Genomic DNA, 16,835 nt, shown 5'->3' with positions numbered 1-16,835 from the left:
AGGGAATTACAGACCAGTCAGTCTCACCTCTGTGCCTGGCAAAATCTTAGAGCAGATTCTCTTGGAAGGCATGCTAGGGCACATGAAAAACAACAAGGTGCTTGGTGACAGCCAGCATGGCTTTACTAGGGGAAAATCCTGCCTGACCAATTTGGTGGCCTTCTACGATGGGGCTACAAAAGTGATGGCCAGGGGTGGGGCAGCTGACGTCATCTACCTGGACTTGTGCAAAGCATTCGACACTGTCCCACACAACATCCTTGTCTCTAAATTGGAGTGTCATCAATTTGATAGGTGGACCACTCGGTGGATAAAGAACTGGCTGGATGGTCGCACTCAAAGAGTTGTGGTCAACGGTTCAATGTCCGGCTGGAGACCAGTAACGAGTGGTGTCATTCAGGGATCGGTGTTGGGACCGGTCTTGTTCACCATATTTGTTGGTGACATGGACAGTGGGATTGAGTGCACCCTCAGCAAGTTTGCCGATGACACCAAGCTGTGTGGTTCTGTTGATACGCTGGAGGGAAGGAATGCCATTCAGAGGGACCTTGACTCACTTGTGAGGTGGGCTGATGCCAGCCTCATGAAGTTTAACCATGACAAGTGCAAGGTCCTACACCGGGGTCGGAGCAATCCCAGGCACAGCTACAGGTTGGGCAAAAAGGAAATTCATGGTCGTCCTGCGGAGAAGGACTTGGGGGTGTTAGTCAATGAGAAAATGAACATGAGCCAGCAGTGTACACTCACAGCCCAGAAAGCCAACCATATCCTGGGCTGCAACAAAAGGACCATGACCAGCAGGTCAAAGGAGGTGATCCTGCCCCTCTACTCTGCTCTCATGAGACCTCACTTGGAGTATTGTGTGCAGTTCTGGTGTCCTCAACATAAAAAGTACATGGAACTGTTAGAACAAGTCCAGAGGAGGCCACGAGGATGATCAAGGGACTGGAGCACCTCCCATATGAAGACAGGCTGAGAAAGTTGGGGCTGTTCAGCCTGGAGAAGAGAAGGCTGCGTGGAGACCTCATAGCAGTCTTCCAGTATCTGAAGGGGGCCTATAAGGATGCTGGGGAGGGACTATTCATTAGGGACTGTAGTGACAGGACGAGGGGTAATGGGTTGAAACTTAAACAGCAGAGGTTTAGACTGGATATAAGGAAGAAATTCTTTACTGTAAGGGTGGTGAGGTACTGGAATGGGTTGCCCAGCGAAGTAGTGAATGCTCCATCCCTGGCGGTGTTCAAGACCAGGTTGGATGAAGCCTTTGGTGATATGGTTTAGTGTGAGGTGTCCCTGCCCATGGCAGGGACGTTGGAACTAGATGATCTTGAGGTCCTTTCCAATCCTAACTATTCTATGATTCTATGATTCAGCTCTGGCATCTCTGTATTTTGAGGTTTGCAAAGCCATTGCTGATCCAGGCCATGGCAACTGTCCTTCAATTTTGAGGCTTGACTAGATGACCTTCAAAGGTCCCTTTCATCCATTTTTTCCACAAAATATGTCTAAAATGCACCAACCTGAAAAAGTGTAATCCGCTCTGTAAGCCTGTCCTCCGTCTCTTCCACCAAACCAACAGTTGGGATGCTACCTTCCACAGACTCCAACTGCCTGGTAAGTTCCTGGTAATCTTCTTCCAGATGCATCCAGGTCTGTAAGCACAAAATATCCATGTATATGGTGAATATTGAACCTGGGTATCTAGAATTTTTATTACCTGATTTCTCAATCTGAAATCCTATAGCTGCATGGTTATGAATGTACAGAAATAACAGCTAAAGTTAAGCAGCTGTTTTAAAGGTAGAGGAACGTAACTTGTGTCACCTGAATGTCACAGCAATTAAATAGCAAATATTACATGTAGTCTATCAGTGCTCTGTGTGTATGACAAAAAGGACTAATGCCCATCAATTCTGTCCAAGCACAGGAAATCAATGCTATAGATTATATTCTGGTGGTTGATCATAACAGTGGTACAGAAAAGACCAGAGAAATTCTCACCTCTAGAATGTATTCCAGCTCCACACCTCGTTTATGAGCCATCTTTAATACAGCTGAAGCTTGTGTCATTAGCTCTGAACGTGACTGAGTTTCCTTCAAGAGGGCAAAGCTACACATCTTTCTAAAGAGTGTTTCTGTCAGGATCATGTGAGACTCCAACCCCTGAAAATATTCCTGAGAAATTTGGGTGTGGAGTGGGTAAAGGGAAAAAAAGAGAAAGTGCAATTATTATTCAATTCATTACCAGTAACACAACATTATCAGACAATAGTTGTACAATCAAGAATCTGTAGACATAGAATTACATCAACTTATCACTCCACCAACATCTCACAAAATCCAACACACAATTTAAAAAGAGGAGTGGCCTTTTTAAAGAAACAGGTCAGTCATCCTTTCCATGCAAATACCATCCTAACTCTCATTCCCTAAACAGAAATAGCTCAAGTAAGGTATGCAGCAGCAAAAAAATCTGCCTAATAAAAAGAATGCGTAAAAGTCTTGTTATATTCTGGTGGTGCTGTTAGAAAATGTAAATTTTTGTTGTAAAAAAACTGAGTGGTGGTTGAAACAGCTGTGTAGCATGACAGGACAAGAACAGGAACTTGTTATCAGAATAAGGAAGAATATGCAATCTACCTGAGTTCACCTTCAACAGAGCATTTGAAAGTCATTCAGTCAGAACAGTCCATTGATTCCAATTGAAAATACATAAAGTTTTAATATATTCTGATTTAATACTGGCTCACCATTCTGAAAAGCTCATGAACCTTTAGGAACAGAAGGTTAGCAATTTGCTTTGTACACGCTTACAGTCATGATTAATCTTGAAACACAGTTTCTTACCTTATGTTTGTCAAGTAGTGATCGAACCTCTTCCTTAGATGCAACAACCATTTTCTGGTCACCAGCCATCTTTTCTTGGCCTGTTTCTACCAGGTCAGCCAGGTCCTGCAAAGCCCGTTCATACTGCCTCTTAAGAGCCAGATTCTGGTTCAGGTCACTCCGTCTGGATCCAATGATCATCATCAACTCATCATACTTATCCTTGGGGGTAAAAAGTAACAATGATGATTCTTATTTCACACTTTACACATGTCTTCCTACTACTTAAGTATACTCAAGACCGACTCTAACTGAAAGTATGCAAGAACTTGACAGGTTCTAGTAAAAGCAGAACATTTCCAGTTTCAGGTCACACTTAGCTATCTATCCCCTTTCATCCCCCTCTTTATTTTATTTTTTTCAGTGACAGATCTGAGAGAGAATTAAAACTCACATCATGAGACACTTGAAAACAGCAGTCAACCTTCTGCAGACATTTGTGTTAGCATGCGAATCTTTATCTATTTGAACAAAGAGTCAACAAGAGCTGAAAGAAACCATGTTTTTCTGCTTTTATGTGATTAATACTGCTAATAATAGAGATGGCTGAAAATCTGATAAAGCAAAAGTAGAAAAACTAGGTGAATCTTTTATACACACTGAAATGATTTTAAATGTTTTCCTGAACTGCCTTATGAACAATAAAAAGAAGCATACTAATAGCTTTAGTATCACCAGACAGGTCTAGAATGGAAGTTATGATTCACACCTGAATCTTAGACAGCTCTTGCACAGAAGGCTGGTCAATTTGTAGCTTTTCTACACGCTTCTTTAATTCATTGATTCCAGCATCTAGTTCCTTCAAACCTTCTTCTGCCTGCAGTATGACCTGTGTTTGAAAATGACATCATTTAGTTTTAAGGTTTAATGACAGCACCGTAACTGCCATACAGTAATATTCTTTTCTGTTTTCTGTCCAAAGTATTAATCATTCCTTTAATCTGCCAAAATTCTGAAGGATACTATAAAGAAATGGTATTCATTCAAAGCTGGGAGAACCCAGCTTGATTCTTAAAGGTAAATACAATATGGCATTATTTTTTAATAACAATCTGGTTTAGTATCATGCACTCTGTTACACCAAACCTTGCTGTGAAGCTCCACGCTTTTAAGTACACAGCATAGGCACAAAAGGATTATTAGTTGTTCTAACATCTCCTTTTAAAGCATTCTCCTTATTAACAGTCATTCCTGTCATATCCGAGCAACAAGAAATCGATCATCACAGCAGAAGACATGGAGGATAGTGAAGAACTGCGCACAGTTCCCTTTCAGGACCAAAACTACTGTCAACGAAAATTACTTATACATCCCCTTTGCACTTGGAAAACTATAACTTAAGAACACAGATTGGTATTTGCATATGTATGCAGGTGATAACTTGACTTTTCTCAATGGAAGGGATAAGCTTTTTTAAGTCTTTCAGCCTAGGAGTCTGCTGACAAAATGCATGCAGCTATAACAAAGATAAAAGCACTATAGATTGCTGTTGTTAGTCCTTTGTGAAGGCCCTTGGATACTGCCTACCCAAACATGCTTAAACTATATATGCAAATAGAACACCTGACTCATAGTAATGCAGAGTATGCACAATACAGTGACTAAACTTACACTTCATGCAGCTGTTACATGGCTGATTAATGGCCTTATTTCTACCTTGCAATCATATCTTGAGCAAAAAGCAAAACTTTCAAATTTAAATGTTTTATCAGCCAAGGTAGATGGTCAGAACCAAATCAATTTGGTTGCTTTTGTTACCATGCTTTTTCCTATTTGGTAGTAAAATTAATGATACAGGAGATAAACTTCTGCCAATCTTTTGCATCAAGGAAGAAAGAGAAAAAAGACACAGAGTGCCAGCTTTCTTATTCATACAGGAGTCTTAAAATTCCTTCAAAATTTCATTATCAGTTATATAAAGCCCAGTATTTCAGTTTAGCTGAAGGACAAACCTCTTCCTTTTAGTTGTCTGCTGGCACCAGACACCAGCAGGTCTTGGGTAACAAGTAACATCTGCAGAAAATAGCCCTAAGCATACTTCTTTACCTTCTCTTATGTGCAAAACAGAAACAAGAAATCAGGATATATTTTGTCATATTAATAATTAATTATTCATCAGAGAATCCCCGATACAGAAAAAAAAACAATTATTGCTTTAAATTAAAATGAATAATAGTCAAGATATTACTATAAAGTAGTGCAGAAAAAATAATGCCTTTGGTTTTTAATAAAGTATAATAGCCAAATAATTTAATCAAACTAGACTTTTTTTGGTTCATTGTACTGCCCAGTGTATGCATAACTAAGTCAGATACGGAGACAAGAAAGATACTGTGTTGGTTTTTGGTTGGATTTTTTTAAATTTATAAACACATAGTACACTCTTGGAAGTACTCATTTTTGTATATTTTATGTGAACACATCTGTTCACCCCCCAAAAGAAACTGTTCTGTAGAATACATTTAGACTTCGAATAGAAATTTTACCTCTTCTCCCCTCCCAAAGTAACAGATATTGGGTAATACCTGCATTTGTTCTGTTTCTGGTCTCTCAGCTGCCTCTGCTAGTTTCTGCAAAACTAAGTATTTGTTTTCAGCCACCGATGTAAACAGGAGTTTCAGATCATTCTGCAGGGGACAACAACAAATTACAGCCAACCACAGCACAACGAAACTGAAAAATATTTTATGCTCCAAAAAGTTTAAAGTGTTACAATTTTACAACAGCCGCACTAATTTAAAATTGGAAGCATCACAGTTAGACAGTGCAAAACATTTAACATTGATGAAAAGCCATAGCTAGCTATAAATGAGCTAAAAGCCAAAGAGACTCCTACTCAAAACAAAGCACAGCTCTGCTTTTGCCTTACAATTAAATAATTAATTAGCAATGATCATCAGCTTCATTTAACAAAGAATCCGTTTTTCTTGTGTAGTTTATTCAACCACATACACTTGTAAACAAGTTAGGTTTTACTTTTAAGGCAAGTTTTTTCATTAGGAACTTGAGCAAATATAAAAAGAAATAAATAGGGCTTCAACACACTGCAAGGCTAACTACACATTATAACTTTTAAAGTACCTTATCAGACTAGACACACAAATATTATTCAACAATTTTGTCAAGTTACAGTCTATTAATCTTTTTTTTATGTATTCATCCCAATAGAAAACTATCAGGAAAATTATATAAGGGGTGAATTAATGATATATATTTTTTCATGCAGTAAATTTTTAAAATACTAAATACCTAAAATACAACAATAATGCACAGGATTCTAATCAACTTGTCTTTTTTCAGCAAAGTAAGGCCTTTCATTGAAAAATACGTTTATTTTCATTAAAACTAAGCCACAGGGGAGGCTGTATATAATACTAATAGGGAAGAAGATAGAGACCAAGTAAGATTTGAAAGCTTTTCTAAATGCTATTTTAAAAGATTTCTAAAAGTGCATATTTCTCCACTTTTTTTTCCTGCTGTGCTCAATACAGATGGCTTGAGATACAAGCTCTTATAGAGTAACAGGGTGGCTTAAAGGTGATCAAGAAAGGTGGGAATCAAGACTATGCCGTCTACCCTATCTCAGCTAATAAAACCAGTGTATTCTATAATTTATGAAGTTATAAAATCTATAGAGTGGAACAGTCAAGTTGCTACTTCTCCTTTGAGAACAGCAGTCAAGTACTTCCTTTTATGTAATTCCAGCTGGGTGAGAAAACATGGGATGAATGATCACTTTAAAGTAATCGCATGAGTTGCAGAAAGCTTCTATCAAAGAGTTTAACTTTTGGATCAGATTTGGGTACCAAATTTTGCAAAGCTTAAGAAGTAGTGTGACTTTTCAGTAAAAACCTGTGTCAACCTTGTTCATTGATTTGGTACCAAAACTTCTTACTTTGAGAATCACATCCTTTATATTCCCATTTGATGTGTACCCCTCAATTCCTTCAAATAGACATCATACCTTGAAAGTCACTGTCTGCTGGAGCTGTTCTTTCATCTGATGGCACCTCTGGTTTACTACTGACTCCAGTAATGTCAGTCTTCCCAGGAGACAATCCAAAGTGTCTTGTATAATACCCTTATTATCACCATTCTCAGGAAATAACTGTGCAAACAAATTCTTGTTCTTATCCATTTCTTCTGTTATTTCTTTGATTTCTTTGACAAGAGACTGTTTTTTCAGAAAACAAAAAAAGTGAAGAATGTGACAATCAGACATTCTGGAAAGCAGGCAAACATACAGCCATAAGCATTGTCAATTCTGCACTGAAAAAGAAGCTTTTTTATATTGTTAATATAGACACACCAAGCAAAGCTATGCAGCTACACTATCTTTGATAGTAAAAAGCCCCCAGACTGCTCTGAGGAAAAGAAGTGTTGAAACAAAATGATGTAGAAACATAGAATGGTTTGGGCTGGAACGGACCTTTGAAGTCGACCAGTCTACCATGGCAGAAGTGCCATGAGCAGGGACACCTTCAGCATAAACAAGTTGCTCAGGCTCTGGTCCAACCTGACCTTGAATATTTCCGGGAGGGAATATCTATCCCCTATTTGGACAATATGTTTCAATGTTTCACCACTGTCATGGTAAACAGGTTCTTCCTTGTATGGTATATGAATGTACCCTTTTTTACTTTAAAACCATCACCCCTTGTCCTATGGCCTCTCCCTTCCCTTCTTCTCCTGTTCTCCTCTCCCCTCCACCCCCCTTTCATGCCAATGAATTTGTAGCTATTTCTGTACCTCAGAGCATTCTTCCCTCTTTTTCACTTCAACAGTATGGTGTTTGCTAACACTTAGCAAAGAAGTTAAACCTAAGAAAGACTATATTTCTCTTCCAACTAGGCAAAGTTTGGATCAGGTGCTGCTTTCTGCAACATCCTCTACACAGTCAATAAAGTTCTACCACTATCAGGATACTGTTGTTACACAGAGATTATGACAGTAACAGTCTCTTACCCAGGATTCTAGTATTTTCTCTCTACACACTATATAAAAAGCACCCATACTGGCAATTTAAAGTCCAAATCATGGATCCCTTACCTCTTGTTTGAAGAGGTATGTTTCTGTTTCTTCCTCTGGCAACAGAGCTGTAGCAACAAAGACCTGTTCTTCCACGCCATTTAGCCACAAGGATGCGGCTGTGACACCATCATACATCTTCTGTTCAAGATGCAGGCTTTCTTCTGCCTGTCCAACCTGGGCAAAAAGAAACAGAGAAGTCCAGAGAAGAAGTACAAAATACTCTAACATCTTACATCTGTGAGGGGGCTGAATTTCCAGGTGGGAGCTAGAGGAGTTTTCATTGTAAATGTGGCTCTGCTGGAGGATAGGTGTAAAGACAATTGAAAGGTTACCTCAGATGACACATCTTCAAAGACCTGATTCAATTCAACCAGTACAGGTGACACGGAGGATTTAGCTTCATCCTGTTCTTTCTTATACAAAGGCATTCCAGATATCAGTCTGTTTGGTCTGTTATAAAACTGCTGAGAGAGATGTACTAATTAGGATGCTTCCCCCATACACAGGGCATGAAATTCAGCAATACAGATTCTACTGCTGAGGATATCACAAAATAACGATTATGGTTCTCCCATGAACGCTCTGTGTCATGAGTATCTTGAATAAAAGACTGATCACAGGAGGTTCACTAGAACTGTATGATAAATACTTGTGGCTAGAATTAGTAATTACTTGGGTTTTGGTTTATTCTTTTTTAAAAGAAAAATTAATTATTTTTTTAATGAAGACAAGATATTTAGAACTTCGGGAGCGGGTTTCAATGTAATTTTATATAAAGAATAGACCCTAGGTGTATTAGTAATAAAATTCAGGATGTGTGTTAATATAGATCTTGTATCATCCCTGGTTGAGTTGATTAATCCCTGTTTTTTTCAGTAAAAATTCTGTTGTCAAAATAGCTTATTTCTTTGTAACATAATAACCACTAAGGTCAAGAATTGAGTGTAACCAATACAATCTAACTGCAAATATCAGTTTTTCCTCTAAGTTGTTGCCAGAATATTGTCAATTCCAATTTGTTACAGAATTATCCCGTGTTAGATAAGTTGGTCAAAATTTTGTCTGAGCCCCAGTGGTAGGCAATTCAAACCACTTGGAAAGAGAACAGTGCTAGTGCCAATATTCAATATTTTTTAAAGATGTCACAAAAATAATTTGTTCCACATTCTCTGCATTAACTACATCACCTTAATATATCTTCTGTGGACATACTGTACTTCATGCTGTGACAACTGCTTTCATAGAGAAAATGCAAAGAGACATTAAAAATAGCTACCAGCTGTTCTTGTCCCAGAGCTTTCTGCAGCAATCTCTGCTTTGTATGGAATTCCTGGTTCAGGCTTTCCCATTTCACTTTCATCTGTTCTTCAGATGATGGCTTCTCACCTTCCAAGACCAATTCCTCAGAAAGTGTATCAGGCTTCTCACTGAGCGGGAAGATGCATAGAAGTTTAACAAATACAAAAGCTCTAACTATATAAGGTCTTTATTTCATCTTTCAATTAGGAAATTCTACATTTAAATTTGATGATACTTTTTAAAGTTTTGACTTTTTTTGACTTCAGCACCTCCTCTCTCAAAATGCCAGAAATACAAGTTTAGCTTTGGTAAACAGTGAGTGAAGTTTGTCTTTAACAGTTTAATTTTTGTGTTTATTTACATAGTGTAAGATCATGTAACAGAAGGAAGTCTCAAAGAGAGGAGATAAGAACTTTCTGGCATTATAATAAACCACAACACTGAATTAGCACAAATGCTGAGGAAAACACACTGAGTAAAGCTTAAATTCCCTATGCATTAAGTCTTGGTTCTGCTGCCTCATGAACTGCCTTTATGGTCTAGACTTTGGCAGACTACAATGTTTTAAACATTAGCTATGATTCACACACCAGTGCTGGACCATGAAGTTACAGTAACTGATCCACTGCTTGTCTACTGACCCCTACTAGTTTGTAATTTTAGTATGATGCTTGATAGTAAGAATAAAAGAATTTCAAAATGCTGAAGTGATCTATTAGCAGAAAACAGCTTGTATAACTATATTATCAGGCCCCTGAACTGTAAACCATGACTCCAGTACAGTAGGTGCTGTATAAAAATGATAAAACAAAAATTATAGTATTATATGCAGAAGGGGATGTAAACATAAGAATGACAAAGCAGAGTGATAAAAATTTACTTTGCAGAAGAACACATGAAAGCATACCTTATACATACACCTTCTGGAGCACCATGCTGTGTTAAGATTTCTTCTCCACGGCATGCTACTGACCGAAGCAGACTCTTCTGCTCTTCCATCTCTTGCTCCAGTTCCTAGCAGAGCAAGTTAAAAAAACCAAAATGAACCTTAGACAGATTGGTTTTGTTTTGGCAGGATATGTCTGCATTTTATAACTGTCATGCAAAGATAGTTGAGCTATTTCTGATATGGCTTGTTCAAGCACAAAAAAGCAGTGTAAAAACTCTACACAGGGACACAAAAAATGGGTACATAAACTGTATTGTTGAACTAATTGATCAATGCAATGCAGTTTCGAGAACCTAAGCTAGTGAGGACGTCTGTGTATCACAATACACCTTGTAATGTATCTTAGCTTCTATAGAGACAGTGTTGATTTCTACTTTAAGGAATTACTGTCATCTCTTTAGAGTGACTTTAAGGGCTGATTCAGTTTAATTCTAATGATGGACAATGGAAGTACAGAGTGATTAAGTGATCTGACCAGGAAGTCAGGAAGTCTTGTCTGCCTGGCTCTAACAGATATAAAATAGTGAGCTTAGATGTATCATTACAAAAGCACTGAGTAAGGAACTGAAGATTTCAGTGGAAATATTAACAAGAATGGCTCAGCTTAAGCACATCTGAGATGGAAGTAAAAGAAATGCAAAACACTAACTTTCTGTTGCTGCAGGGTGCTCTGCTGTTGCTGTGACCGGGTAGTTCTTGCTTGTGCCAGCCATTCTTGGACACTGGAGCTCTGTGAGGAACCAAAGTCTAGATCACTCTCCTCCTTGTCTTGTAACGATCCCTGCTTTAAAAGAAAAACAAAGACTTTTACAAAATCTTTTTTATACTGCTAGACAGCTGGCAAGTCCAGCTTATCAACACAAATTCACATGTAGTTCCACCTTCCACCTCTCAAGCTACTGGCTCTCATAAATTCTGAAGCAAGAAATTACTTGATTTCTGACTTTTACTGGTTATTGTAGCAAGAAGGCATCCCTAAAAATGTAAAAATAAACATACATCACTGCACCCAGGTGAACCAAAGATCAGAGACTGATGTGTTTCTGAAGTCTACTTCTGAAAACCAGTGCTGATCTGTAATGGAGGATGCAGCTGTAACTGGTGATTCAGGGAATCAAGGGGTTGTTTCTGCCAGGTTTTTAGTTTAATTGAAGCCTTTTTTTTCTTTTTTTTTTCTAACTGAAAAGATAAGAATGCTGGCTGACAATCCGACCAAAATGTATTTATTAATATGTACGTAGCTCCTTCCATGGCTGGCAGAAACACAGCCATGTAACAGGTTATATAACATGAAAAGTAAAGACAGTAAGAGAAGTGAAAGCACAGAATGTTATAATAGAACAACAAAAGCAAGTGATCCTTCACTTTATGCTTCTATCATTTCCAACATGAGTGATTAAACAGGCTTTCTGTTTAAGCAAAGCAAAAAAGCACAAATGCCTTAACTGTCCCAAAGAATGCTTTATCAACTTCTTGACTTCTGAAATGCATGTTGGTTGCGAATCTGAATTATTTGACAGATAATGTATTGCAGTGTAGGGATTTTAACATACTAGTTCTAATGCTAAAGTCAGACTTGTAGGTCTGGCTACTTAGATTTACATGCCTCTCTGTGCCTGCAGGCACACGACTGTAGAGTTTGTGCCTTTTTCTTATTAGTATTTAAAAACAAAAACCAAACAAAAAACTTCAAGAGCTAAAGCTGGGACTTAATTCCTCTCCCCTTTTGGCCTATATATCTCATTCATGTAGGATTCATGTTTTCTCTGTTATTCAGTTCTTACTCTAAATAGAGTAAGAGCACAAATGGTTCAGACATTACATGAGGCTCTCCAACACAGAAAACACATTCTGCCTTTCAGACAGCCTTTGTCTCAAATCAGGCAAGGACCATCAAGGCCAAAAGTGGCTGAGGAAACCTATTTTGCCTCACCTGGTTCTCCTTATAATAACAGCTGGGATGGATCTCTGCCACCAGTGTCCCTGGTATCAAGTACTCAAACAGCAAAGCTTTGCTAATGGTAGAAGTTATGTGTAATATTTCAATTTTGGGGAATGAGGAGTATACTGGAAAGGACTGATTAGTGTTACAGGATACAAACTGAAGATGAGCAAAACAAGCAAGCAGGTCTCTAGAGATGGAAAGAACTATTATCCCTTGCTCTATGAAATAGCCTTGTTTCACTAAGGATTGAGTTTGCAGGTAAACTGTGACACTTCGTGAGAACTGGTTTCTAGAAAAGCTGATATGGTTGGTGTGTAACCAATATGATTATAGGATATCAGATGAGGCAAAGAAAATATTATGGGAGGGATAAAGAGGATCTGTTTTTTGGGGGTTTTTTTCCTACTAAAAATGAGGAAAATCCCCCACTCTTTCCATAAATTAAAAAAAAAAATAAATCTGCTTCTAGTGACAATACCTGTTCACCTTGTAAATTCCTTTAGAAACCAGTATCTAGTTCTTCATTGCAGCCTGGTTGATTTCAGTCATATTTTGAGTTTCCTCTTCTCTGGGAAGAGGGTTGAGAAGCTATGGTTTTGGAGTTATACTAAGGCAAAGAAAGAGTAGTCCCTCAGTTCCTGCAATAGCAGAGTGTAAAAGGGATTGTGGCATTGTGGATGCAATGAGGTTTTCCAAATGTTATCGTACATGCTTTGGAGATAAAAATTATTTGTGAATCAGATTTTATCATTCTCAAGTCACAGAATACAACTTTAAAAAAAAATACACTTGTATTTTCATTTGAATTCTGTCTGACGAAACTGTATGACAGTTAAAAAAGCCAGGGAAATGAATGCTTGAAGCTGTCATTCCTGGGGACTATGCACTCCAGCACAGAAATAATAGGAAAATCTCTGAAGAAAATGTGATAGAATTGATCTTTCAAAGGAGTTTAGAATTGTATAAATTTATCCCAAACATATTTGTCTTGTGGAACTTAAATCATCCCTCCCACAGACACTTTGTAATAAAATGCAGAGAATCTATCTGTTCATTGGTTTTTGAGTTTTGTTTTTGCTTTTTCTGCAGAATCCATTCTACTTCTTTGGGTGTTTTTAAGGAGTCTATTTCTTTTTATTGCCCCTAAGTCACAGAATTTAGTAGCTAACAGTAACAATGCAATGTTTTGTGTATCTTTCAAAGTGCTTGAAAAATGTTATATTTGGAAACAATGGGTCTGGAACACTCCTGATCCAGCAGGTTTTTGTTTATTTTCACTGCTTCATTTTATGAATAAAGAACTTGGGTCTCCAAATCCCTTTTTCCATGTTAAGACATTCATTAATTAAAATTGGAAGAAAAACTGAAATTGCTCCAAGGAAGTCACAGCATCTCACAGTGGCTTCTAAAAAGCTTTGTGCCACAGGAGTAACAGATATGTTGAAATAGTAATCTAAGGAAAATATAACTCAGTCTTTACAATGTTCTTTGTCTTGCAGTGTAACTTGGGAAGATCCTTCCTTTTCTGGGCACAGGTTGCTCTATGCCTCTGGATAATTACAAGGTTATCAGTAAACCTAGAGACATGCATAAGTCTGAGTTTCTGAGTGAGCAACAGCACTGTCAACATGTCACATTTCTCAGAGTTAATAGCAGTAGATAGAGTTAGTGGTTTTTGGGGCATCTGATGCTCTGAGCCTCAGTTCATAAGAAATACTTTATTCCTTGTTCTGAAAAAAAAAACATGATAGAATTTCTCATTTGAAGAAAAATTGATCAATGACAATTTGAAAATGTTATATCGCCTATATCTATTTTCTTCCAAGATCTGTAAGTGAAGTAAAAAAAAAAAGGCTTGCAATTCATAAACTTAAATCTTGCATGCATCTAGCATCTTAAATGATTCATATTCTTCATCCAGAAATTATTTTGTTATTTTCAATATTAGAAGAGCATTCAAAAATCTTAAACGTTTAAGTAAATTAAACCGCACCACTGTATTCTAAAATGCAGCACATTTAAAATGTATATTTTAAAATTAATCAAAAAAGGTTGTGATGCCTTTTCATTCACAAGACATCAGAATATACTGTAATATGCCTATGTGCTGTTGATAACACTTTTCATTTGCCTAATCATAAGATTTAATATGCAAGAACAACATTAAAGTTACTTCATCTCAGAGGCAATAGGAATAAATACCCATTTTTTTCTCTTCCCCTTTATTTATTCTGTGTGTGTGTGCATGTTTGTTTGTTGGGGGTTTTCTTGGTGAAGCTATGTTAAGTTTTATAGTTATCCAGTCGCTTCGGACTAAAAATAGTTCTTAGCATGTCAAGTGACTTTTCAAGCTAACCTTTCAGTAGACTTTAATCTGCATTACAAGCTAGAAATCTTTGAAGCTTATCATGTTTAATTTGCACAGCAAAGCCCAGAAAAGAAGTAAAAGAAAAGGGGGAAGAGAGTCACACCAGGGCAAGCAAATTCAAAACCACTCAGTCACATTACATGGTAGGGTTTCTTGTATGCATTCAGTTCTCCACGTGCTAGTTTAACCTAAAGAATGACCAAAAACAACTGTTAAATAAAGCAGACCAATTCTGCTAGGAATAGAAACCTAGGACAAGACTGAGGTTAAATGCATCTTTTTTGTAATACTTTGTTTGGTATAATGATGCCACTAAGAATTAGACAAATATATATATATATACACACAAATTCAAAATGTTTCTTTATCTTGATGTTGTCTGTTCATTGTGTTGTGCATGCTGTATGGAGGAAAGCATGTATTTAGGATTGTCCTTTTGTTGGGGAAGAGATCCTGCCTCAGAGCAAATGCAATCTAAAGGGAACTTGGAACAGGAATAGAGTATATTCAGACCAAGCTAATTATTTAGTTTCTTCACTTCTGCCCTTTCAGTGAAGACAGTGAGGTTAGGATAGTTTCACCACAAAGTGGTGCTGGCAACTTAGAAATGATTCACTAAAGCTTGCTAGGCAGTTATTTATTTTGGGGTGTGATTCCATTTACTAACTAAAGATTAATAGCTCAGTTTAAATCAGTAAAATATTTCTACTTCTTTGCTCAGTTGCATTAAACTGCTGTGAAATCCCCCAACCTCCTGCCCACCGTGAAAACAGCTGAAAAAAAGACACTTACCCGAATGTTGATTTGCTTATCGTGGAGCACTCTCTGCAGCTCCAGAAGGCTGCCCTTCAGTGTCCTGAGTTTCACAGCCAGCTGCTCTGCCTCGTCCTTGGTATGAGCCTTCCCCTCCATAAGCAAGTTCTCGTTGTGCACAGACAACTCTGACAAGGCTACCACCTTCTGCTCTATTTCAACCAGCATGTTCTGCAGCAGCAAAAACAAAGAACCAAAATCATACATTTCCCAGAACCTGTCACGCTTTCCAGCAAGATGACCTGTGGCCTACCTCACTTGTCACCAAGCTAAGGGCAAGTCAGATTATCATTGCTTTGCCTTCCACTTCCTTTCAGAGTCCTTAGGCATATGCTTGCAAACGTTTGCCTTTGCCATTTCTGTTTGCAACCTTTTTCAAAGCAGGGAATTAAAAAGTTATTTGAAAGAAAGAATTTGTTGTAGAGGAGATGCTCTTTATTTGCACACTAAAGGTAGGGGTGCCTAAGATGCTAGACTGATATCCATCATAAGAAAAAACAGAGCATGCAGCTAGTTACTTTCCTCTTCTTTTATGTACATTCAGTGCAATGCTTCCTACCACCTCCTTTGCGTTGCTCTGGCTAGGTTGATAAGCTTCTCTTCTCACTATTTGCTCTTTCTGATTGGTGCATGATGGACTTAAGGATTTCTGTATAATCCTCTTTAGTCTAAAGAGAGACTTAAAGTGACAAAGCTCTGGCATGTTTATTCTCAAAAGCTACTTCCTTGACATTCCATTAACTATTTGTGTATTACAGACATAGTGCATATTTTGATCTTCCAAACTCAAAGCTCACACAATTCTTGAGAAAAAAACCTACCCTGACATCAAATGTTTTTGCTTCCATAGCAACCATCTAGTATAAATTTACAAATATTCCACCTGAAAGAATGCATACAGGATAAGACGGGCAAAGTCTCTAAGAAGTGGAAACAATATAGAACTTTATATAAAGTTTACTGTATTAAGATGTTAAGAACAAGCAAAAGAACAGCAGTATTAACTTTTCCACAAAGTTAACCATTCTTTTGTGTTTTCTATAAATTATATTAAAAAGAACCAAAACCTGCTTTAAGTTCACAGGTCTTATCCATATACAACAACAGCTCCTAAGGTTGAGTGATGAAAGAACACAAAAGACTGAGATGACTGAAAATTCCAATAATGAAGCTGTTTCAGTGGAAATTTAACCTGATGTTGAATTCATCGTACTTACAGGAACTTAACTCCCGTTTACCCTGAAACAGTCGAGATCCTCAGCTGATAAGAGGCCAATATCCTTTTATATGAAAGGGGATCTTTTGTCCATCTGTCTCTTGTCTATGTTGCAATTTTAATTATAATGGTCATATAGTTCTAAACTCTCATTTAAAAATGGAAAATTCCTACTAATTTGAGAAACTATGTTACAACTGATCCAAGTCTTGTTAACAAAAGTATATGCAATAACTAATGCAGCAAAACGTTTTCCTCTGTTTTGTATTTCGGGCTGATAATATTAACTACTGAGGATTATAGTTTACTTTTGACTACGGCTAGGGAT

The 16,835-nt window shown here is 37.5% G+C and overlaps 1 protein-coding gene across 1 annotated transcript in view; it reads right to left on the bottom strand.

Moving 5' to 3' along the window:
- SYNE1 (spectrin repeat containing nuclear envelope protein 1) overlaps window positions 1–16,835 on the bottom strand; it is a 243,720-nt gene that overhangs the window by 71,749 nt on the left and 155,136 nt on the right. The window contains exons 97-108 of the mRNA XM_034060451.1: window positions 15,271–15,462; window positions 10,815–10,949; window positions 10,124–10,230; window positions 9,194–9,344; window positions 8,250–8,378; window positions 7,936–8,091; window positions 6,851–7,060; window positions 5,412–5,513; window positions 3,596–3,715; window positions 2,848–3,048; window positions 2,002–2,175; window positions 1,521–1,652 (exon numbers count right to left, since the gene is read on the bottom strand). Of these exons, the coding sequence (XP_033916342.1) occupies window positions 1,521–1,652; window positions 2,002–2,175; window positions 2,848–3,048; window positions 3,596–3,715; window positions 5,412–5,513; window positions 6,851–7,060; window positions 7,936–8,091; window positions 8,250–8,378; window positions 9,194–9,344; window positions 10,124–10,230; window positions 10,815–10,949; window positions 15,271–15,462 (1,809 nt within the window). The remainder of the gene's footprint in view (window positions 1–1,520; window positions 1,653–2,001; window positions 2,176–2,847; window positions 3,049–3,595; window positions 3,716–5,411; window positions 5,514–6,850; window positions 7,061–7,935; window positions 8,092–8,249; window positions 8,379–9,193; window positions 9,345–10,123; window positions 10,231–10,814; window positions 10,950–15,270; window positions 15,463–16,835) is intronic.

Source organism: Melopsittacus undulatus, chromosome 3, assembly GCF_012275295.1.
Source record: "Melopsittacus undulatus isolate bMelUnd1 chromosome 3, bMelUnd1.mat.Z, whole genome shotgun sequence".
Lineage (NCBI taxonomy): Eukaryota > Metazoa > Chordata > Aves > Psittaciformes > Psittaculidae > Melopsittacus > Melopsittacus undulatus.
This window is presented reverse-complemented; position numbering and strand designations above follow the sequence as displayed.